At 37.1% G+C, this 25338-nt stretch overlaps 1 protein-coding gene and 1 long non-coding RNA gene across 4 annotated transcripts in view; one reads left to right on the forward strand and one right to left on the reverse strand.

Moving 5' to 3' along the window:
- NETO1 (neuropilin and tolloid like 1) overlaps nucleotides 1-25338 on the reverse strand; it is a 66443-nt gene that overhangs the window by 15858 nt on the left and 25247 nt on the right. The window contains exons 5-7 of one of the 2 annotated variants that reach the window (XM_032710215.1): nucleotides 13106-13147; nucleotides 12865-12992; nucleotides 1204-1432 (exon numbers count right to left, since the gene is read on the reverse strand). In XM_032710215.1, the coding sequence (XP_032566106.1) occupies nucleotides 1204-1432; nucleotides 12865-12992; nucleotides 13106-13147 (399 nt within the window). Of the gene's footprint in view, nucleotides 1-1203; nucleotides 1433-12864; nucleotides 13024-13105; nucleotides 13148-25338 lie in introns of those variants that run through there. The other variant, XM_032710224.1, reaches the window with a different exon arrangement.
- On the forward strand, nucleotides 7660-23715 carry LOC116798099. Of its 2 annotated transcripts, none has more exons than XR_004360818.1 (6): nucleotides 7660-7708; nucleotides 8516-8694; nucleotides 10145-10211; nucleotides 10568-10618; nucleotides 13587-13698; nucleotides 23606-23715. It is a non-coding gene; the product is annotated as an uncharacterized LOC116798099 (long non-coding RNA). The 2 variants fall into 2 exon arrangements; XR_004360819.1 differs by having other exon boundaries at nucleotides 10568-10614.

The following is a 25338-nucleotide window of genomic DNA, read 5'->3' on the forward strand; positions in this document are numbered from 1 at the left end:
CAGTTGCAGAAATGAGAAAGGACAGTATCATCTCAACTGAGGGTTCTCAATACCTTTTAGACACTGACCTGATTTGCAGGCAAGAAAAATATAATCCATAAGGCTACGAGTGTGAGAGTACAGTGGCTCATGCAGTTTCAGGCATGTAAACTGTCAGAAATTTTTAATCAGAGTCATAATTAAAGAATTAGTGAGGCTGTTCTAAACAGAGTCTCATTGCCTCATTGAAGGGTACACACACACAGAATGCAGATGAAGAATGTGTTTGGTAGGATTGAGCCTTCATTATAACCACTGACAGCTGCACAGAAATCTTTCTGTCAGACATGTGATGCACAAACCAAAAAACACATTAAAAATTAACGTGAACCAGCATATGAAAATAAATGCATATACACCTTTCACAAGAGACCAAATATGTATTATTTCCACCAAAGAAAACAAATTGATATCTTTCACAGGTCTTTCACAGGATTAGCTGGGTCAATCATTTTCAGTGAATGGAATTATTAGGTTTTGTTGAGGTTTTTTGCTGTTGGTTTGACTGTGTGTTTGTTGTCTTAGGCTGGTTAGAACTACCTTTTGTTTATTTCAAAGCCTATCTTGCTTATTATCTGAGTCCAGAATTCATATAAACATTTAAATGCAAGTAAGGCACACAGAGAGAATATGTAAGGCTTTTAGAAAGCTTTTGTTGCTACAAAAATGTAAATTCTTTGCTTAACAATCTCTGACATATGTTTATTGATATGTGCACGCCCACGAACTCTGATAAAATAATCATAGGGTATTTTTCAAATGCATATTAGAATGGGATCTAAAAAATCAAATTCATAAAAAAGGATCAGACTTGATAAAAACCTTCAGAGCTGTATTATTTTCCATGTTGTGTAAGGAAAAATTGAGGTATAGCACCCTGATAACTTGGGGATCAGACAAAAGTCATGGTCATATGACTTTACAGGTCATGACTGCTTCTACCTGTTTTCCTGCCTTTGAATTAGCTCCAAATGCCCCAAATGCTACTGCATTACAAATTATTGCTCACTACCAATGCATGAAATAAAAACTGTTCTGAATATTTACATAGGCTTGTTTGGCAACATTCTTCAGTGACTACTCTGCACGAAGAAAATATTAACAGATTTGGGGACTTGTATCATTTAACAAACTGAAAGGCAGATGCATTGATTAGGGTCTTACGTTCTTGGAAAGATGTGAAGAGCATCTGGAATCGGCTGTTTCGACTGCCTTCATCTGCCCACATGCGGATTACACCAAGACCTGTCCGCAGCATTACATCATTAGCAACAGTGCTGCAAAACTTTGCTTTCAAATCCTCCACGGAGCTGCTTCCATCATAGACAGCTACAAAATTCCTTTTGCATTCATTGGAATTCTGCATCTCGTAGTCCAAGAATCGCAAATAGATCTATGAATCAATCAGACAACAAAGGCAACATGTACAGATATTTGAGAATGACTGAAAAAACATTAAGCAACTTTGCTCTACCTTGTACACAACACCACAATCAGAATAATTCTTCTGAAGCTGGTGATCCCCAGGGCACTTCCTTGTAAGGGCATTTATATGTAAACTGAGTACCGTTTGTATTTCCTAGTATTTTGTCCTGCTTCAACTCTATCAGAAGATCTAGGTACTTTTTTGTTCTTATTTGCTATAAGGTCCTAATTTCAAAATATATGCCTCTCTTTCAGAAACATGTACGACAGTTCTTCAAGCTGAAGGACAGATAAGCCAGAAATTTCTTCTTTCACTGCTTGGCACAATATTGCTCTATTACATGCCTGGCATGGAAAATAATAAGGCAAGTCATTGCATCTCCCTCCCCAGAGTCAATATGTGTCATCTTTCTATGTCCCTGCTACACTGGTTCAGGAAGTAAGAATCTGAGAGCCAGGCAGAAATCAATCATTACTCTTTTTACCTTTCCTCAAGCAATTTTTCCACCATCTTGGCTCTTCTAAACAAAACATTGTGGTATATAATTTCATAATTTAACAAGGTTGAAATCAGGTTTACTTTGTGGAAACTTCTAGAAACCTAGAAAGTTTCTTAGGAAATGTCTCTTGCATACAAGCTGTCTCATAAAGTAATAGATTTAGTGCCTTTTGCAAAGAACTCTTTAAATCTACCTAAAAAGAAGCAGGGGTGACCATAAAAGGCTATCATTTTATATTCAAATGTATATGGACTTCAACAGGGAAAATCACTAATTTTAAAAGCATTTGATTATACAAGCAAAATCAAATATTCCATTAACAAAGAAGGCAAGTAGTATTTTCAACAGATACATGACACATAATCAAACTGTCAAGGGTACCTGGGAGACTTCAGGGTGAATTACTGCAAAAATAGTATAAAAATAGAGTATACATATCCAGTATAGAGCTGTATGCATCTCCACTTGAAAAAATAACCAAAAAAGAAAACCCACTGTATTAGACATAAAATATACTTTTTTTGAAACAACTTTATTGACTTCAAGTATTTTTTTACATGCACAGAACAATTCCTTTGATACAGTTCTCTGACTTTGCATAAAGTACACAAACATAGCATATCCTAGTAGCAACAGGACTCACCATTTCACTTCATGAATACATTAAAGCTCTTATGGTTTAGGTATTATGTGCTCTTAAGCAACATGCTACTGTTTAATAATAGCTCAGATTTTTTTTATAAGCCTTTTCAGGTAGCATATTATGGTGCATTTTCATTCCTTGTTAGGCTTTGCAGAAGCGTTTCTCTAAAAAGAGTATTTGTAGAAAAAAATTTTACTAGCAAATGAAATTTGGTATACTAAGTTTCATTTTGCTTGCCAAACTTTTTTCTAATATGTTATTTCTTACAGTAACCCTTACTTATGTTCCATCCTTCAGAATAATTCAGAGGAACATATTTCAATTAAATTCAGTTAAGTGAATTCTACTTTAACCATGTATCTTGGGTTTAACATACTATAAATTTAGAAGCTGTTTGTATTGGTCTCTACGAAACGGAGCAGTTAAGAGCAATACACAAAGAAATATTCAGATGGAAATATCTTACGTGAAGGCATACTTTTTATAGTGTTTTTCACTTCATGTATTGGTTGCTCCAGTAAAGCAGTGGAATGATGCATACTATTGTCCTGACAGAGAAACATTACACATGGGGGAGGGAGGTATGGGAAGAGGCAGAGCCATGATATCCACACCCAGCAACTGGCCCACAGCTGGCCCACAGAGAACTGCTTCTGTGTCCTGAAGACCAGTTGCTCCTGCTCAAACAAGAGTGTAACAGGCTGTGCAGCCCTGGCACGCAGCCTCTCCTGGGAATCTGCTGAGAGAGTCCATAGTCCATCTCTGCGTAACTTACAACAGGGAGTTAAATGCACATTTTGCTTCTCTTTTTCTCCATTAACAGTGTTAGTCTGCTTCAGACAGGTGCTTCAGTGCTTGCCAGCTTTGTTATGGGTATTGCAATAAAACCCTCCTGCAGCTGATTTTATGCAATATTGTATAAATGTGACTGTTTTCCAGGAAGCAAAGCATGTCAGATCGCTGTCTCACAGAGAAGAACAGATGGCTTCCAACATATTATTGTCATGAGTCATGACTTTAACACTGTATATGCCTATCATATGTATGCCATCTGTATGTTACCATATACTACATATATATGATAGACCACACAGATATAATGCAATGTATCAGATCACATTTTTATCACATTTTTATCTATTCCAATTTTCAGGAAAGCTCTTATTTACTCCAGAAAAAAAAAATTATCTTAGTCTGACTACAGAATAACAGCAAAATTACACCTACTGTGTGAAAGACCTCTCATTCTTGTTCACATGTTCTTTATTTCTACCCTGCTTTCTCATATATATGAATTTATATGTACAAATGTATGTGCATATACATATATATAAGCACATGTCTAGCTTGTAAAGGGTATCCTATTTCAGTACTGAGATGCAACTTTTATGAGTTTTCATTCTTACAGGAAATGTATGCTAATCCTCACTATGGTTACAAAATACCATCTCTCACAGCAATTTCCAGCATTCATCAATTATTCCTGTTCTGCTCAAACATCCTATTCATACAACAGTACACCCAAAATCTTATTTCTATGGGTTTATCATTTGACATTCTCTAGTTTCTGATATCACACTAGCCTTATAAAATGAAAAATTCTTAGAGTAGCAGTCATAAATGATGAAAAGGATTCAAGAGAATAATAACTTAGCATTTTGCTTTGAGTCTTTCAGTGAAGCAGACAACACTTTCAGTTCTTTCTAGAACTGAATTCTGCTGTCAGTCATACCAGTTCATTCCTCTGTGCGAGAAATTCAGCTAACATCATAACATATATAGACTTGATAGGCACTGGAAAGAAATATTTGATTTAAAAATCTACGTCTATCCTTCAGAAGAAAGATGCCACCTTCTCCAATGGCACGAAGTTTCATAAATTAGACAAAACAAATTCCTGATATTCTGAGGTGAGTTGGATTTTCATTCTCAAAATCTCCTTTGGAGATGACTACTCCTAGAACTTTATATAAAATAATGAGGGCTTGATACAACACTCACTGAAATCAGTGGGTATTTTTCCATTTACTTATTTGGATCAAACCTTTGGATTAAGACTGCAGTGAATTTTCAGAAACAGGAAACTGATTACCTACACTGACAATCTGATGTTGGATCAGATTTTATTTTAAAGCACTGGAATAATTTAATTGCATCTGCACGCCTCTGCCAACTTTTATGGTTTTATAACTATATATTTGCCATTGTTCCTGTCACTGGCTGTAAGACCCACACTAGTAGAAGAAAATGACTAATAAATTGAGTTCCCCGAGGAAAGAATAAAACTGATTATATGACAAACTCTTACCTAATGCAAAATGTTCCCTATACATAGCTTTTTGAAATCAGTGGCAATATTCTCATTACTTTCACTGGTATGTGGATCTCACTAAAAGAAATTAATCAGAAAGTGAAATAAAAATTATCAATATTTCTGGTTAAGTCATTTACAAAAACCTTAGCCTTTACTTTACTGTAGCCATTACTTCTACCAGTAGTGGATAAGGAACTTTGTTCCCCTGAAAGAAAACAAATGAGCTAAAGAAGAGATCACCAACTCAACCACCATCTACTTTCATTAAGAATTTTTTTCACTGATGCCAATAGAAGCTTTTGAAATGAACATTTCCATAGATACTGACACATTATATTACCACAATCAGGGCATTCTTGTTGAAGAGAACATCTTCTTTGAAAGGAACATAACTACCATATCTTCTTTCATATTTTTGCTGCTAAGTTCTAATAAGACACTTTCTTCAAATCATCAATTCCACATTACCTAGAAGAGTGGGCTGCTCAAGTATTAGATTTACTGAGTTTTGAGATGTCACTGCAAATGCCAGTGTCATTAGCAACAAAACTGATTAAGCCTCACTGCAACTGTGGCATATATAATTTACACTTAGTCACATTATATTTTAAATAATTGTCTTGTCATCTTTAAGATTTGTATTGTAATAATGAACAATTATCAAAAAGGAAAATGCTGGATAAGTTTTATTATTTTTTTAATTTAAATTTGAAAACAACAGAAATGTCTGATTGCATGTACTAGGAAAAAAACTCCAACCCATTATAAACTATAAACCTCAGTAAAATGGTCAGATTATAATCTCTTCATACTGATCCACTTTTGATGAGTTCTGCTTTTTAATCAATCACTGAATGTTAGGGCTGACAACATGATTGATCAGACCAGTCAGGAAAAGCTTCAAACCATCTCCCTGTATCAGACTTAATATATGCGCACAGACACTCAGTCCCTCTAAATGAAACCAAACCAAACAAACAAAAAGCCATCGTTCAGCTGCCAAAAGTAATTTAGACATAAGAGAAAAACCTCAGCTCCATCTAAGCATAATGTCCAGATTTTGCATATTCAGCTTCTGGGTTCATTCAATTCACTTGTAAGCACAGGACTTGGTTAAATCATCCTATGTCTTTCCCCATTACTCAGTGATCAGTTACAGCACCTGCTTTTTTCTGCATCTTTTTCAGCTCTGTGTGATTAGCAAAGGACTTTCAAGATGATACCTAGAGTATTTAGGCCTAAGAAGCCCTGTTTTTTAGGGCAGATTGTGCAACACTAATTAATCTCCTTCAAGGCAGCAAGGCGCCAAGTATACCAGCCTAAAAAGCATATTACTGATGATGCTTGAATTTGCCTTCTTATGTGGCCTGTCTTCTTGCTTGGATCTTAAACTTTTTTTCAATTAACATTACTTCAATCCAAAAGTGTTAACAGTACACGTTCTGTTTGATTTTTGGTTGGCTGATTGGGTGTTTTTTAGATTTTTGGTCCTTCTGTTACTAGTCTGGGAACATATTGTGCAAACAGAGAACTCCATACCTCATATTTTCCTCTCTTCTGGGGCTTGGAGAATACTGTCTGTCAAAGGTGACAACATTATACAGTACTTCTAAGACCCTGTGGTTCACAGCCAAGGCTCAGACATCAAAACACCATTTTCCTGGACAACTGAAGCTCTTTGGATTTCTTTGCTTTGTCCTATTTGTTTCTTCAAACTTCTGTGGCTACCCAATAGCTGACATTTATTCTAACTGTCAAGTCACCCTCATTTTTCTCTAATACAGTGCCAAAATGCTCGCAAGTGACAACCTTTACAGCTCCTTGGTGTTGTTCTGCTTTTAACACTGAAAACTGTAGATCAAATCCTGATTCTGCTGTTCTCTTTGGCAGATGTTTTATTACTTTCATCAGTAGCTTTTTTTATCACATTTCCTACTATTTGGTTTGAGAATGCTGAGGTTTGTTATATTCCTATACCTGAATGCAGTAGATTCATGGGAACTTAAAACTGGTGGTTTTGTCAGTGTTGCTCTGACATGCGCATTAACATGCCTGCTAGCAGAGTTTCTACACACATGACTGCAAACATGAATTGTCTTGCACCTTCATCTAAGAAAATTGTTTCAAATAAGTGATTTTAATATTTTAACGTAGGTAAACAATATTTTCTATTTGTTTAAATATAATTTGTTCACCTTGTTCCAGAGATGTCATATACATGTGTTGGGCTTTTTTTAATTCATAATATTATTTGCATTATCTGTATGTTAGCAAGCTTCAGAGCATCTTCAGAGATGGAGCTCATCTGAAGCCTGCAAAAGAGTCTCTGGCTGTTAGGTTATTCAGTCTTTAAATTTAATTTTTCTGTAACATTTTAAGAATCAAAACTCAAATGGCTCCTATTAAACTTCAGTGCAGTACTTAAAGCTTCTCTTCTTCATCTGATTAAGAAGCCTCCAAAAATTAGGAATGTGGTAGCCTGACAGTGCTGACAACTTAAGACTGCTTTTCTTGCAGGCCTCATTTAAGAGCACTAGTTTCCACTTCACATAGGAGAACAGAAGATGTTTTGGTTTCGTCAGATTGGTTTAAACTGACTCTTAACTCCACAGTTTGCTTTACTGCATGTTTCCTCCTAACTGGAAATGCATGCACAACAAGCCAGTCTCTCTCTGGACTACATTCCATATGAAGTCAGGCACCTGGAACCATCTCTTTATTTGGTTAGTTGCGTGGATACAAGGTCTAGCATGTCAACAGTGACAAGTGATATAGAGCCTTTAGCAGGTAGCAGTACCTATTCTTTGTAAATATGCAAGTGTCTTGGTCACACTGGGGCTCTTGGCCCATGCCCAGCCTCATCCTGCAACAACCCAACCTCATCCCTCCCCAGGCTGCTACCTGGCTTATGCTTGGGCCAGCCTCATTGCCTGAGGAAAGTCCAGCCACCACTATACCCCAGCCACCACGGCTGGGAGTGCCCAACTCTCCTCATCAGCCGTGTCCTGGCCCTGTGGCCACCGTCTGCCTGGCCCCCTTCTGTGTACAGTGCAGCCCCCTCCTTCTGCTCCCCAATGGCTCTGCTTGAAACAAATGTCACCACTCACAGGCAGCTCAGTGTTAAGGGTACTGTAATAATATGTCAAAACTAGACACTTGTTAATTGATACTTTTGGTTTCTCAATCTTTTGTGTTAAGTCTTTCATCCTATAAAGATCCTGAGAAGATATCTTTTTTGCCCCATAGCTTGCTCAGGTGGGGCAAGAAAATTAGGCATCACTTTGTCTAAAAAGCTTATAACTCCATTTTTTTTCTCATAGTATAAATACAGTGGGTATGCTTGCTATTTGCTCAGTATAAATGTACTTCTTGTTCGTTCCTCCAGAATAGATGACTTTCGCTGGACTACATTCAAATTAATTCTTGCCTGTCTGTAGTTTGTGAGGCTGTTTCCTGAGCTGCCCAGAGCTTCTGGTAATAGTGCTTATAATAGCATTGCTCACTGTTTTTTCCCCAGCATCAGAATATCATATTTGTAAACATTTTATTACTCTTATTGTCACATTCTGCTGTCTTTTTTTTTTTTTTCTACAGAACCTCTGAAAGAGCAAGCATGACACAATTCTTGGGAAAGTTGCTCACCCAAGGGAGTGCTACCTGAGCACAAACATGCATTCTGTCTTCCTGGGGGGCCTTGTCAAACTCTGCTGATACATCCAATATAGAAAAACACTTGTTGATATCAGCCTCCAAAATTTCACCCTTATCAGAAAGTAAGAAAATATTAAATTTCTTTTTATTTTCTATTCCGAAATACAGAATCTTTGCTTATCCAGTGCTTGTAGGCAATGATATCTCTGAAGTTTTTCAAATCCTTATGCAAAAAGCTTATACACTTCCTTCTCTGGGCTTTGTTCTCCAGTGAAGAATTTTCAGATGGGGATGTTCCTCCAGACTTTACTGGGTGGGTTGGCACATTCAGTCAGCAGCTCACTTCTTAATCTTACATTCTTGCTCTGATTACTGATTGAAGTCATATTCTACATTAAGTGCAGAACCCCCAATATTACTGAATTCACAGCAGCAACTGACTTTGAATGATTATGAGAAACACACATTTTTCTACCAGTCACTTTCAAGTATAAGACTCCAGGTCTGCATGTAGGTTGAAGTTGTGTTCAAACTGCCTTATGCTGTCTTCTGCACTTACAGAAAGTTTCCATTCTGCATGCTTTTTGGGGTTTATTTTGGTTTTGTTTGTTTGGGTTTTTTATTCGGGGGGGGGGGGGGTTTGTTTGTTTTGTTTTGGTGGGGGTTTTTGTAATATGAGGTAATCAGTGATCACTCTGTTTTAAGTGTGTGCAAGAAATTTGCTGCCCTCTGTCTCATTCCAGCTCGCTGAGGATAGCAACATTAGACCCAGGCTGTCAGCTTGAAGCTCAGGTTCAGAGATCTCACGTTCATACTCCTGGCTGATCTCATTGCTCCTACGTTGAGCTCAGACTTGGCTTCAATCTGGAACTGGAAACCAAGGGAAGGACTTGAATCTTGCTTCTTCAGACAGTTTAGATTGGATGATTTTAAGCCAAATGAAATTGCAAGCAACCCACATTCTGGCACAGTTTAATTAAGAAACTAAAGATGCAAAGATCCAGCACAAACTCTGTTTGAGAAACTCTGGCCTTTTAGGCATAATTCCCAGTAACAAACTGTGCAGCCCAGAGTACAGGAACATGTGAATTTAAAGATACCTACTGAGTTCTCACTGTTCTTAGCAGAAGAGTCTGTTTTCATAGGTGAAAGCTGACATAAATTAAAGTGATGTCACTAAATAATTGTACTGAATATGTCATTAGTTCAAGGTTAGATAAGCACAAAGGAAGTTGATGGCAAAGTATGGACAGTAGAATCCAGTTCAACTGAATCAGACCCATAAAAAATGTTAACATAAATTTTACATCATACATATTTCTTTAAAATTTATTCACTTATTCCTTCCTTAATATCTGAAAATTTTTCAACCTGTCCCAGTATGGTGAAACATATATACCTCTGTGTGTGTATATATATACATGTATTTGGAAACCACACTAAGAAAGTTCAAATGGACTTACCCCTTGAAGATGGACCTAGGCTTGAAAACTTTTTTTCCTAGCTTACTGTGAAATCTTTCAACTCCACACTAATTTATATTCTTTTATATTGCTCAATCTCTCTACCCAGATGGCTCTGCAAGATGGGAACAGCAAGATCCATCAAGAGATGACCCATCGCAGCTCTCTCCCGAAAGGTAGGATTGATTAGTACTGTTTTTCCCATTTTTCATATATTGTTATCTAACCCACACTTTAAGACCACTAGCAACGCTAACTGAACAGACGTTTTCAACCAATCACTCATAATCCCAACCAATCATAATTCCCTCACTGTTGTTTGAAATTTTCTTCTTTAGTATCTAACCTGAATCTTTCTCTCAGAGTGTGGGACCTTGAGTTATCCTACAGGCATGGACTTCAGAGCATTCCTTCCTCATTGTAAAAGCCTTTTATTATATCAGGCTCCTTCACAAAATCTTGTAGATTACATTAAATAACTTTTAGTATTACTTCCATTTTTCTAAAACTCTCTTGTTGCTTTCCCTTCCAGATGGCCTTCAGCTAGGATACACTTCTTGAAATGCAACACAACTAAATGTAGGTATGGAAGAATTAATGAACTTCAATCTTTAACCCTCTATTAACAGTGTTAGTGTGGTGTCCTTCTGTTATACACTGTGTTTATGGTCATGTAGCTACCCAATTTGTAGTTTTACACCAGGACTGAAGTGTGGATAAATACTACAGGTAAGTAAATAAGGGATTTTTAGGAGGTTTTTGAATCATATAGAACTTTAGAGTTAGATCACGTAAGAACATGACAATGACATTACCAGATCAACCAATTATGAACTTGAATTAAGACTACAGGATAATTTTGTTGCCTTATTTGTGCTGATTCTAAGAAGTGCAATTCTAATTTTGTGTTTACCTGTTTTCATTCTACTAATATCTAAGTACATCATAGAATAGTTTGGGTTGAAGGGACCCAGTACAACTCTCCTGCTGTAAGCAAAGATGTCTTCAACCAAATCCAGTTGCTCAGAGTCCCATCCAACCTGACCCTGAATGTTTCCAGGGATGGGTCATCGACCACCTCTCTGGGCAACATGTTCCAGTCTTTCAAGACCCTCATTATAAAAAATTTTTTCCTCATACCTATTCTAAATCTACCCTCTTTTAGTTTAAAACCATTATCCCTTGTCCTCTTACTACAGGCCATGCTAAAATGTTTGTCCCCACTTTTCTTATGGGCCCCCATTGAGTACCGGAAGGCTGCCATAAAGTCTACCCAGAGCCTTCTCTTCTCTTGACTGAACAACCCCAACTCTCTGTCATTCCTCACTGCAGAGGTGCTCCATTCCTCTTATTATTTTTCTGGCCCTCCAACGGGCCCCTGTCTTTCCTCTGGGGGCCCAGAGGTGGACACAGCACTCCAGATGGGGTCTCACAAGAGCAGAGTGGAGGGGTAGATTCACCTCCCTTGACCTGCTGGATACACTGCTTTTGATGCAGCCCAGGATATGGTTGTTTTTGTGGGCTGCAAGTGCACATTACCAGCTCATGTCCAGCCTCTCATTTACCCCCAAGACCTTCTCGGCAGGGCTGCTCTCAATCTGTTCATCCCCAAGCTTGTTTTGATACTGGGGGTGCCCTGAATGAATATAAATTACATATAATATATGTAATAATCATTCATCAGCCCAGTCATCTCATATCACTGCTTGATATAATAAAGTGGGAAGCTCATCTACTTAATTGAAAACTCCTATCAATATTAAATTTATCAAAAAGTAAAAAAACAAAGATATGAGATTAAAGCATATTCTGGAAATAATTTATCTGTAGCCTTTATGAGCCAACTCTTCTCCTCAACTTTCCCATAAGAAAAATGCTGATACTAATGACTTTTTCTCTTCTGGAAACTCTTACTGAAGAGAACCCTACAGCATTCATCCATGTGTTATATTAATGATGAAACAGTTACATATTCAGTACAGTCTCCTCTCTGAGATTATACAAAAAAACCCTTATCTGTTTAAAGACAGCAGAGATTAGTGCATATATAAATTCTACCTTGTAAAACCTTTCCTGTCCAATAAAAGACAGCAAGAAAAAGTATACTGTGGAATCTCTTTAAGACAGTGAATAAAAGTAGGTAGGAGGCATAAAGCTGTTCCAATTGTAAAGAAGGGAGAAGCAGTAGTTTTTCAGCAACAATTAATGCTGTAATAACTGATAAGCTATGGATAAGAGGGGAAATCAAGCAGAATCCAGGAAAGTATTGTTAAATTCATTGCAGTCCTCTCATTTTACAAAGGCATGGCTTGATGTCTGTGGTGGGAAGGAAATGAGAACTCTGTCTCTTTTTGTCTGTGGCTCTAAACCACTAAAGGTTTTATACAGAGGAACGTGAATTTACCTTGGGTCCATTTTCACAGTTCCCAGATGAAAACAATGATGACCTTAGGGAGCCAGCAGTGTTCCCTTAGTAGTCTCTATATTAGGTATTTGAAATACATTGAAAATTAAAATGATAAGATTACTTCCCATTTAAGAAAACATGTTGACTGTTTAAAAATATGAGCAAAATTAAAGATGAATTTAAGAAAATCACTTATGGCACAAAAAGCACATTAGCACTGCCCACATCATCATTTATAGAGAAAGGTGGTCATTTTGGCTGAGATGACAAATTACCCTTCCACAGCAGAAGGAAAAAATAGTTTACAGTTCAAGCTGTAAAGTTATTAAACGAGATCTGACTGTACTAAGAAATGCACAATATATTAGAAAAGTCAATTTCTTAAATTAAATGGCAAATCAGCAAGTGGATGAAGGACTGACCTTGGATCGGGGTGGCGCTCGGATGTACCATTTACAGTCTACTGCTTCAGTTTCAGAAGCTTTTCCTTCTTTGACAATTTGTACAGATTCCACAATTCCTTCAGGTCCTCCCATCTCAAACTCACAAACTGAATAACAAAACACCAGAAAAAATGAAACCTGAACAGCAAACAAAAATATTTTCTACAGAAGAGTACAAAGGCCTCCAAGTTAGAAAAAAACCCAAAACCAACATACCAACCTGGCAATGGTTTCAAAACGCCAAGGTCCTTAAAATCTGGATCTTAAAAATAGAGAAAAATAAAATAAGTTTTGTTCAATATCTAAGCTTTAATGTCTATGTGCTAAAATTTGATAATGCGGTTCAGTGACATAATTATACATATACTTCTTGGAAATGAGAAATGTTTCAAAACTATGGCAACACACTAATTATTAATGTAGAAATTATTGATACTATCATACCAAGTTATTTTTTTCTGTTATGAAATCCTGCTTTTCTCCATCTCTCTCTTTCAGAAGAATAAGTTCAAAAATATTTCTGCATACATTAACAAGTGAGAACATCACACAGCTAACCACATGATATTTTAATACATCAGCCTAATGAAAGAGGATATATTTACAGACCCATTCAGAATCTTTTTACCTATTTTGCATTTTACAGTATAATACTCAACTTAACTAGAGAAATCTAAACTTCATTCTGTCTTTTTGAATAGTCTGCCATCCCCACTGACCAAGAGGAGACATTTCTTTGTCAGAAGTATCCATTTGGCCTTACTGGGAAAAAATATCATAAGGATTTACAGTGGAATTCATTGTGTTAACATGGTAATAAGTCTAATATGTGTGCTATTTTCCATCAGATAAACATGATTATATTTGCTGTCTGATAGGATTTGTATCATGCTTTTATAGCCAAGTGTAGTAAATAGAAGAAATGAGTTTGGTCTTAGACCTACACTTTAATAAACAACAATCCACAGACAAATTATCATTTCACAATATTTGGCCCAGTTTGAAGGTACTGTCTGAAATAAATGTGAGAGATTAAAGCATTTCAAGATATGTTTTCTTAGAATAGACTGGTCTTGTCTGGGAAATTTTTATCATTTGCTTTTCCACCTAAAACAAATGTTTTGCACTGTTTTTCTCATTTACACATAGAGCTGTTCTTGTTTCAGAATGGGGTCAATGAAGAAGGAACTATTAACAAAACAATGAAGAGAAAACTTGGAAGTAGGAGATGTATCAAATGAAAAAAACAAACCCACAACCAATCCACCACCAAAACTCCTGTTTCCCTCTAGCCTTAGTCTATCCAGGATAGCAAGAATCATAACCAAAAATATAATGAAAAAATCTAGTGTCTTGTAAGCAAGATTGGCCATTTTAACCTGAATGGTCAAAATGTATTGACTTCGAAAACTGGAGTTGTAAAATCACTTTTTAAATTATTCCTCTATAACCAGGCTGCTATTGTTCTTCCCATTTATCTTTTACAGTTGCACAATATAAATCATGAGTAAATACTCATGACCTTCTGGAACCATAAATATAACTGAGTAGGCAATTAACATTAATTGTTAAGCAGTTTTATAGATCAGTAGATATATATGATAATCAACAACAATAAATGTAATCAAATATTTCAGTTAATGTACTTGGATGTTGATAACTAATGCTGAAACAAAATACTTTGACTTCTGGTTCAAATTAACATCCCAACTGTATCCCATGTAACCATTGCATTTCTTCCTTTAACTAAGTTTGCAAGGATCACTCTGATCCACTGAAAACACTCCACCACATTAGCAAAGTACAAAAGAGGAAGAAGGTGAAAAAGGTCCTGCCAGGATCTTCCCCATATGAAGGAGTTTTCATACAAAGCAGTGCCAATAGCAAGAATCCAGGCTGGTGTAATCTAGACCATGCAATTTGCTGCACAAAACAATTCTTAAAGTATGTTCTTGTGTAACAACACAGTAACATTGGTAATAGCGCACACAGAAATGCACAATCTTTTAACATTCTAGAAATATGGTAGATCTTGCTCAGCCTTGAAAAATAATCTTTTTGCAATTTTTCATCATTTCAAGAGTGATGGTGAAATAAAATCTATGACACCTGAGGTGATATACTTCATTACCATTGCTAGTATACCAATACTATTATAATAAAAACAAAATCTGTAAATAAGGTATTATCAGAGATGCTTAAAAGTCAACCATGTTTAAGCATATTTGCCCAGTAAATATTTGCTTTTTAAATAGTCTACCATTAAATAGATTAGTCTTTAGCAGCTCTTCTGTATGTAATTCAATCAAATTGTTATTCTCAGTCTGGCTGAGTCAGAACACTTTTAATGATATCTAAACACTGAGTGGCTAGATCTTCCAACAAAGAGATGAAAATCATGTTCCCATAAGGAAAAATTCCCCAAGCAGGAAAACTCTGAAAAAGAGTGAAAAAGAAGATGGATCACCAATAAGGAGAGAGAAAAGTAGGATGCAATAGACTTTAAGGGCAATGAAATACATGCAAATATTTTTATGAGGATCTCCTTAATAGCAAAATGAAGTATGTAAAGAGAAAAACAAGAATGTTTATAAAAATTTTGAAAATATGTAAAGGTTATATAAATGGAAGACCTTACATCCAGAAGAAGTTCTGTGACTCTTTCCTGAAGCATTGAAAGTCTCTTTTAAAAAAAGTAACTCAATAAAATAAAGGTTATTTCCTCCTGTGATATATTACAACCCACTCTACAATAACAGATTGCTGCAATGTTTATTTATTATAAGCTTTACTGTAAAGCATTTGAAACCTTTTATGAGATGTAAAAAACTGTACCAGGTTATTTAGAGTTACTGGAAAACAAAGAGAATGTGAAACTTTGGAGTGGCCTAGGCTGAAAAGGATGGTAATCTGTAATTTCCTTAACTAGTAAAAAAAAATGGTGAATGAGCAGACAGTGAGGTGGGCCATGCCTGGGATAGTATTGATCATCTTAGCATGAAGTCAAGTTGGAGGCCAGTGGTGCATCAAAGGGGTCAATACTGGGAGAAATCCAGTTTAATATCTTCATTAACAACCTGGATGATGAGGCAGAGTGTACTCTCAGTGTACTCTCAGCAAGTTTATTGATGACACAAAACTGCGAGGGATGGCTGATACATCAGAGGATAGTACTGCCATCCAGAGGGACCTCAAGAAGCTCGAGAAACAGACTGACAGGAACCTCATGCAGTTCAACAAGGGGAAGTGTCAAGTCTTGCACCTGGGAAGGAGCAATCCCATACACCAGAAGCTGCTGAGACCACCCAGCTGTAAAGCATCGTTACATAAAAGGACCTGGGGGTCCTGGTGGACATCACATTAAATACGATCCAATAATATATCCATGGAGTAAATAAGGCCACCAGTATCCTGGGTTGCACTAGGAGGAGTGCTGCCAACCAGGCCAAGAGAACTGATCCTTCCCCTCTACTTGGCACTGGTAAAGCAACATCTGGAGCACTGTGACCAGTTCTGGGCTCCCCAGAACAAAAGCAATATGGAGCTGCTGGGATCCAGCAAAGGGTTATGAATCTGTTTAAAGGGCCAAAGCATCTCTCATATGAGGAAAGGTTGATAGAGGTGGGACTGGTTAGCCTGGAAAAGAGTAGGGTCAGAGGTGATCTTACAAATCTGTACATAAACCTGAAGGGAGGGTGTAAACAGAAGGGAACCAGGCTCTTTTCAGTGGTATCCAGTGACAGAACAAGAGGCAATGCGCACATACTGAATCACAGGAGGTTCCATCTGAACATCAGGGAACACTTTTCCACTGTGAGGGTGACTGAGCACTAGCACAGGTGGCTCAGAGAGGTGTCATGGTTTGAGATCTCCAAAATCCTAATCCCCTAGCTCCATTCCCCCTCCCACCTAGGTCGTGAGGGGTCTCCAAGGAGTTTGGGGGGTCTGGTTCAGTTCTTACCCCCAAAACTCTGTCTCTCAGCTGCTGACTTTCTCTCGGCTTTCCTTCCAGGAGTCCTCTCCTACTTGGCTGTAATGCCTCTGCTGCTTCGTCTTATCTCTTCTGGATCTGTGCCAGCGTTTCTCCGGTCAGTGCTGGTCTGTCGCTACTCCTGCCGCTGCCCACGGTGGAGAAAACATCTCCTGGCTTAACTACAGACACTTAGCCCAGTCTAACATTGTTCCAAGTCTTTGCAGTCCCCAGCTGGGGCTGGGGGGGGGGGGCAGAGGCCCCCCCAGAGGGCTCCTGCCCTCTCCTCATGGCTCCTACATCATGGCTACCACTTCTACAACCAACCTACAACACTTCTCTTCTGTTTGCTTGGGATATGTTTATATTTCACAGAAGCATTCATTGGCTAAAACTTCAAAACTTCCAGGATTACCACCCCCTGGGGGTTACCACTTTCAACTGCAGGGGGAAAACCTGGTTCAAACCACTACAAGAGGTTACAGAGTCTATATCCTTGGAGATATTCAGTAGCTGTCTAGACACAATCCTAAGCAAGTGGATCTAGGTGACTTTGCTTGAAAAGGGGGTTGGATAAAATGACCTATAGAAGTGCCTTCTGATAGCAGTCATTTTGTGATCCTCTGATTTTGTAATAACTAAACACCAGAACTGGATAATAGTGGAATAACCAGTCAGAAGACTAGACTTATTATTTAAGGTATAAGCAGAGGTTAGATAAATTTTTATCACAATGCAGACTATTCTTGTGGAATTTGTTTTTAGTCATGGGTGCATTTATATCCAACTTGGAGAAAACTGAAGTATTTAAGACTGGTTTCAAAAAGATCCACAAGGTCTTCATGGGAGACTGAATATTTCAGATGTTGGCTTTGGAATCTGTTCCATATCTGGCCCATGGAAATCATGCTACATTTCTTTATTTTTCCTTTCACTGTTACTTTGCAACAAGTCTGGCTTTTCTAAGCAGTTGGCAAACATGAAAGTTAAATGAGAAAACAGAACGTCAGTTGTAGGGAGTTAGAGTACCTGATTGCTCAAAAATCTTATGAAGAAAATTGTAAAGTAAAAAGGGATTGTATATTAACTGGATTAATATACAAAGTATATTAATATAGAAAATCTTCAAAAAGTATGTAGATGCTGTTGTTTACAAGTACACCCCATCATCTTATGTTATTGCTGAGCTGTGGTATATCCACACAGAGACATATTTATGCACCTATGCATGCATGTATGCATGTAATCCCTTGCTCTGTGTTACTTACACAGAAAGCGGAATGGTTTCAAATTCTATTACTTGAGTAATTTCTGTAAGAGACAGGGAAAAGGCATAAAGTTCAAAGTAATTGCTATTATCACAAATCAATTTTAAAAGATCACATTTTGAGTAAAAAATCCACAGTTAGAAAAAAACGTTCAGCTTGTCTCCAAAGACAGATTGCACAAGGCTTCTAAAAGTAATGTTGTATCACAGAAAAATTAGAGTATTTTCTTTCTTATAAATGCTCAAAAATGTAAGTACACATCTTGCATTTTATTACTCTAATTCTTTAGCTTTTCATATAAAAAGTTCATTTGGGCACTTTCTTACCCTGTCAACATCAAATCTGCTGCTCTCACTGATAAAAATTAATAGCTATCTCACTCTTGGAAGTCAAAATATTTAAGTCAATGATTTAATACCTCTTATAATAAATGGAAGATTGAGTTAGTGTGGAGTATATCTGGACTACAATATACTTAATTACATAATTTTTTTAATTTTGAAGTACAGTATATACAGTGAAGAACATAAGCAATTGCTGCATGGTTAAAAGTCAAGATGAAGGAAATATGTACCACAAAATCCAGGTGCTGATTAATTTTTGCGGTATTTTGCTTTCTTCTAAAAATGAGAAATGAAGGAATTTTTTTGAACAAACTATACATTACAAAGGGTTGATGTTTGAGATGTAAAGGAGTTTTTGTTGTTTGTGAATACAAAACCTCCTTTTTAATGGATACATACAGCAAGTAGTCACAGTACGCAGAAACCATATTTCCTAATGTTAAGTAGGGAAACTCTCCACTTCTACTCACTAAACATTTCCCTGTCTTTGACTAGAAATAGGCATTGAAATTCTATCTATCAATATTTAAGAAATTTTAACACATGCACATGCTTCACTGTCAGAGAACTTATTAGAGACTTGATTTTGCATGTAAATGCTCAGAGAAAAGTAAAGAGAATTGCACTATTCAGCAAGCAACCAGTTATTCATCTTCATGTTTACAGAGTCAGGTTCTTTTACAGTGATTTCTGGGAATCTAAATCAGTCCTACCCTCTTGAGCAGTGAGGTATAGTTCTCTGTAAAAGTAGAGCTTGCAGAAGTCAGTACTGAAAAAGTATTGCATGTTGTTACCTCATAGTATTTGATGATAGAGTAAAAATACTGGAAGATGATACCCAAAAGATTTAAAAAGCATAAAAATATGCTCAAAGAATTATTAAAACTGCTCTAAAATAGAAAAAATATTTTTATAAATAAATATTTTTTGTGAGGTACACAAATAAAGGGGATTTAGCTATTCTACTTTCTGGGGAGAGTAAAGAGAAAATACTAAGTAAAAAAAAAAAATACATTAAATACCTGTGCAAAACTCCACAAATTATTGTCTTATTAGCCTAAAATGAAATTTGTTCTGATTAATCTTTTTGTATTTGTAGTCTTCCTGAAAATCCCATGTATGTCCATATCAGTATTAATGATACCAAAGGATCTTTAAAGAAAGTCTGTGGTTTGCTAGACACCCTGAAAAAGTTCTGTAATAGTTATAGTTGGCAAATAGTATGTGCTGTATTTGCTCTTTATCTTCTATGTTCTTTGTTTCAAGGACACTTTTGTGAGCAAGGGAAGCTTTTTTGGAGGCTGCATATTTATAATCTAAAACAATGCTTCTCAAAGTTTTCACTTCTTAGCAGAGTCATGAAAAAAATCAAAGCTAGTAAGTGCAAATGTAGTAATGAATATGATTCCTGCTGTTTCACCTTGAAAATCTATCAGCTATTAGACCAATGAAAAGTCATATGAAGACAAATGTTTTTGAAATAACACAAACTATCACCTGGAAGTTTGATTTTTACAATACCTTTTTTGTTGTTTTTTTTTTCTTCTGTCACTTTATTAATCTCAGCTCATACTCACAATCAAAGTATCTTTATAGTGTAATTGAGATATTATGGCAATTTACAAACTGTACTGCTATGGTGACCTCATTAAAATCAGATATACTGGAAGTGTTAGCAATAGTTGGACATTTGTATATTTCTTTGACATCTTTTTGGAAATAAAAAGCCAATATCATCAGAAAAAAGAAATCTATATCTTTCCATAACTTCTTGCTAATATTGGTCAAACTGAGCAGACAAGTATGTGAATGAATTTCACTCAAACAGAGCACATGATTACAGCAATTGCACTTAAATTTCTCTTTTCATACACACAATGGCAGGCTTTGATATTTTAGCCTGCTTACCTCCATGTCTGCTCTGTAAACCATTCAGAGTAGGGACTTTCTCCACTGTAAATTTTGTATGGGTGAGAACTGTTTTAGTAAAAGGTCTCATAAGAGCCTCAGTGTCATCTTCAAATGGTGTTTGGACTATTTGATATGTGCTCTTAAATCCCAGAAGTGAGAAGTGCTTCTTGGAACTGACTTAGTGACAAAGGAGAAAAAGAATGGGGAACAATATCATACTCAGGCTGATGAGTGGAAAGAGGTAGTCTGGGAGCTTTGATATAAGTAGGATTATTTGGTAGATAATTTTTATTATGTTAAATATTTACATAGCAGCCGAGTAATTCAATTAGGCATTCCATTCCCTTTATGCAGCACACTGTGTGTGGAAATGCAGGGAAAAAAGGATCCTATGATGAGTATTTCAAGGGCTGCATGTACCTTCATCTGCTGGTTTCCTGAAAATGTGTAAAACAAGACTGAATGAGCTCAGGAGTCCACTTTATCTGAGTAATGCTGCATTGCTGTGACAGTGCAGCTGACTTGACCACCAGGACTGACTATCAGTCAAGGGCAGCACCTTGTATGTGTCTCCCCAAGATAATATCCCAGAGGCTTCCTGTAACTGAGTAATGGTCTCTGGACTTGACAAAGAAGAGAGATGTGTGATGCTATGGTGCTTTTCCTGAATAATGTTGAATTCTAAGTATTAGTCATGCAATTTCAGCACAATACTACTAAGGCTTGGGATGTGTCTCATTTTTTATGGATGACTCCTAGCTCAGTCCAAGGAAATAACACTTTAAGTTCATGGCAGAAGACTAAGAGAAAAAATGATCCAGAGGGTTTAGCCTCAACTGATTGCCAAGCATTACTTCTGCAGATTGAACCTATTTATACATGATTATTGCTTCCTACCACTGAGTGCTGAATCTGCATATTCTTTTCAGAATATTCATGCTGTATCAGTCCATAGAGTGAATTTCTCAGGACAGAAGGATCTTATGGGAATAACTTGGTGATATAAAATAGCCTTTGTTGTTTTATCATAGGAGAAATACTTTCTCCTAGTTTTACCTCAGGACATTTGTAGTGGTTTGGACTTTGTTTTCCCCCAGAGGATAAGAAAAGTGGTAGACCCCAAGGGGTGGAAACCCCTGGAAGTTTTGAAATTCTGTACAATGAGCGCTCCTGCAAAAAATGTAAACATATCACAAGCACCGGAAGAGAAGAGTTGTAGTTTTGGGTTAGAAGAAGTAACCATGTTGTGAAAGCCACGAGGAGAGGGCAGGAGCCCTCTGGGGGGGCCTCTGCCCCCCCAGCCCCAGCTGGGGGCTACAGAGACTTGGAACAGTGTTAAGCTGGACTATGTGTCTGTAGCTGTGAGCTGGAGGATGTTTTCCATCGTGAGTGAGCAGAGACAGAGCAGAAGCGGCGGCAGCGTCCAGAAGTTATGGCTAAAAGCCAACTGATAAGACCTGAACCAGGGAAGCAGCAGAAACAGCATGCAGCCAAGGAAGACTCAGAGTTGCTCAAGTCGAGGTAGAGAACCGGCAGCAGAGAACAGAACTAAGTTTCTACAGAGAGAAAGCTTGGGGGTAAGAACTGTAAAACTCCCCTAAACTTCCTTGGAGATCCCTCCAAAAATGGAGGGGGGTGGACTCTTACTGATTAGAAGTCCTAAATGGGTAAAGGAGCTAAGACACTCGGTCGTCCTGAGAGCTCAGCCAGGACGGAGTGTGGGAGGTTGGCCTTGAGGGCCCTCCCTTGCTGCAAGCTACAAAGAAGCTCGCAGCCTGAGACAGGGCACAGAGGCCCTGCAAGGAGCTTGAATCTCCTGGAGATACCAGACCGTCACGAAGACCCCCTGTGCTTCATGATTTGACGTGGTGAAACGACCTTGTCTGGGGTGACGAAGCCCATGGAAGACCCCTTGGTTGGTTGGCGACGGGGCCGAGAGAGAGAGTTTGGATACCTCCCTCGTGAGTGCTGGCAGAGATCCAGCTATCAGCTGCTGCATGAGATGAGGAGAACCTGCTGCCTTAGAAGATGCTGCTGTTTAGTGACTGATACTCTGAAGAAGCTGCTGCCCTGAGAGACTGGAAGGGATCTGTCCTTCTTTCCCTCCTGGACTTTTATTTGGAGGGCAGAAGAGATCTGATCCATTGTAAATACTTATGTCATAGTAGAGATAGCTAAGGTTGTATATAATGTATTGTAGTATTTATTTGTATAGTCGTAATATATTCCCTTTCCCCATTCTGAGTCTGGATGTGTTTTGTCTGGAAAAACCCATCTCACATTGGGTTGAGATGTGGGAGGGGGAATGGACCTAGGGAATTGGATTTTGGGCTATCTCAAACCATGACAACATTCAACAGAATGAATACATTCACTGAAGTATTCTTTTGAATAGTTACATCTTTTAGAGTTAATATAGTCAAAAGAATATGCTACTTCTGCCACTTCAAATAGTACTGCATCACTAGTAGTTGCACATTATGACATATTTCCAATAAAAAAAGAAACATCAACATAGTGTTTACACCTACTAATATTCTCCTGCTGTAGTTGACCATGCCAGTGATGGCATCTTTTTGAAGATAACTGAATCTGTAATGAGAAAGTCAAACATCTCCTCTGATTTCCACATGTCAATAGTTCACTTTCCACTTTAACAAGAGAATTCTTGCACTGTTTCCACATTTTTTTTTTCTACAGCCTAGCAAAGCACCAGGTGGTCTTTTGCTAAAGGAAGAATCATGTCACGGAGCACCAGAAGGGAGCTGAGTTCTGTTTGTAGAAACATCTGCTTGCTTAATCATCTGGCCATATATCAGAAGGGGATGAAACAGACAAAATACCCCAGAAAATAAGATACTTAAATTAGAAATAAATGAAATAACCATAGTCACAAAGTCATTCATTACTTTACTGTGCAACTGTTAGATTTTGAAAGTTATTGGATGAATTATGTGCTGGTACTCTCCTATAACAGTCTTTGTATGATTCAAAATAGTCAATGTCACAGGATGTTTTCAATGTATTCAATACCCAAAGTAGAAATCTCTTAGTGTTTAGGATCAAAGGGAAAAATCTAGGTTTCCATCCCCATTGGAGCCTGAATGTTCTCTTTCTAAAGGAAATATTAAAAAAAAAAAAAAGACCCTAGAACATATCAAAGGAAGAGTGAAATTCATTTGTTAAACCTAATTGTCAACTCCAATTGTAATATGAGTTTGCCACAGACACTTTCAGTGAACAAGAAGAGGAACTCTAAAAGCCACATAGCTCTATGAACTGCTGAGGAAGGCATATCAACACCAAGAAACATATCAGTCCCAGAAACAACTGTGGGAAAACTAAGTCTTCTGTCCTGTTATTTTAGAAGTCAGAGCAGTATATTTTTAAGTGAGATCAAATCTTTCCTTCTTCTGCTACTTTTAGGAGGTTTTCTGCCTAGAAACTGTCCTTTCAGGGTGCACTGAACTGCTGACCATAGCAGTTTCCCCAAATGTACAAAACCCCCTCTCTACAGAATGAGAAGAAGGGTTTTCAAGAGCTTTAGCTACAGAGTATACTGTGGAGCTTCTTTGAAGATATTCTTGCACTTTCTTTTGTTTCTTCATCTTTTTGACTGCATAGGGGAGCAGCTTCCTCTGAGGAAGTGTTTCAGAAAGAAGATAACTGTGTGTTAAAATGCGAATTCCCTATTTAAATTACTCAAAAACTTATGAATTTTACATTTAATTATACAAGCTAATATTTAGATATTTAAAGGCTATAAATAATATATGGGAAGTGAGCAACAGTTCTTCCACTTTTTCCAGTATTATGAAATTCGACTTCTCCTGACATTATGGGAAAAAAACATTTTGATAAATTTTTGGTTAAGCAAGGTTTTACAGCCAGGTTTTTGGCCTTACTGTTCATTTTCTTTTGGTTATAACTTCATGAGAGCGACATTCCCTTTGGTCAAATTGATAATTTTTCTGCAATTTCATGCAATTAAAAGTGCCAGAGAACAGTCTAAACCACACTTAATTCATAATACTGTTTTAATTCATAAAACTGTTGGAAACAAGACATGAGGTCAGATGGGACTTTTATTATTTTCATGAGAACAGCCCTACTGTATGCCTTACTACGTATTTAACTGAACCAAACATAATTCATACCAACTCTAGCCCCAAATATTTCCACTTAAATTAATGAATAAAGATTGTTGCTCATGAGTAACAGTAAGATATGTTTTGCCACATGCCCACATGCAAAAATCAACATGATAATAAATTCTAAACCAGATTATCTTCAATCTTTTTAAATTTTTTCTTTAAACAAGATTCTCATTATGGATCCTCCGTCCTCTCTGAATATCATTTATCATGCTCTGTGTTCACTAACTGATTCTCAAGGTGGTTTGTCATGAACATCAGCAAACAAATGAGTCTGTGGGTAAGTGGAGTTTGGAACCTAGAATACGAATTCAGTAAGATTCGAGTCTATAATAACTGTTACTGCTGACTTTTCCTCACCCCAGAAACTCCAGATTCAGCAGTTCCTAAACAGTGATTATATTTAGTACATATCAGTAAATTTTTAATTCTATTATCATAACTTGAGAATTTAGGTTTAAAAATATAGTTTTCATGGAATTTAACAGATTTGCAGGGTTTTTTTTATCCTCTATTCAAAATCTACCAGTCTGAAGCAGCAATCTGATTTCCACTGGATTTACTCACAATTTTAATACTGATTTTAAAAGAAGGAGGCTTGGGCCCACAACTTGAGCTGCCATAGAGCAGGATTTTTCCTAGCTTTATTTAAGAGTCATTTAAAGTTCTGGAGATAAAAAGAAAAAAAGTTAAACATAAATTAAACCTTTCATTTAAAAGTACTTGGTAAACCATTGATCTATATTTATATTGGAATATTACTGGTATGCAATATTCTAGAATATAAAAAACTATACTAACGCTGC

The sequence above is a fragment of the Chiroxiphia lanceolata genome, chromosome 1, assembly GCF_009829145.1.
Source record: "Chiroxiphia lanceolata isolate bChiLan1 chromosome 1, bChiLan1.pri, whole genome shotgun sequence".
Classification (NCBI taxonomy): Eukaryota; Metazoa; Chordata; class Aves; order Passeriformes; family Pipridae; genus Chiroxiphia; species Chiroxiphia lanceolata.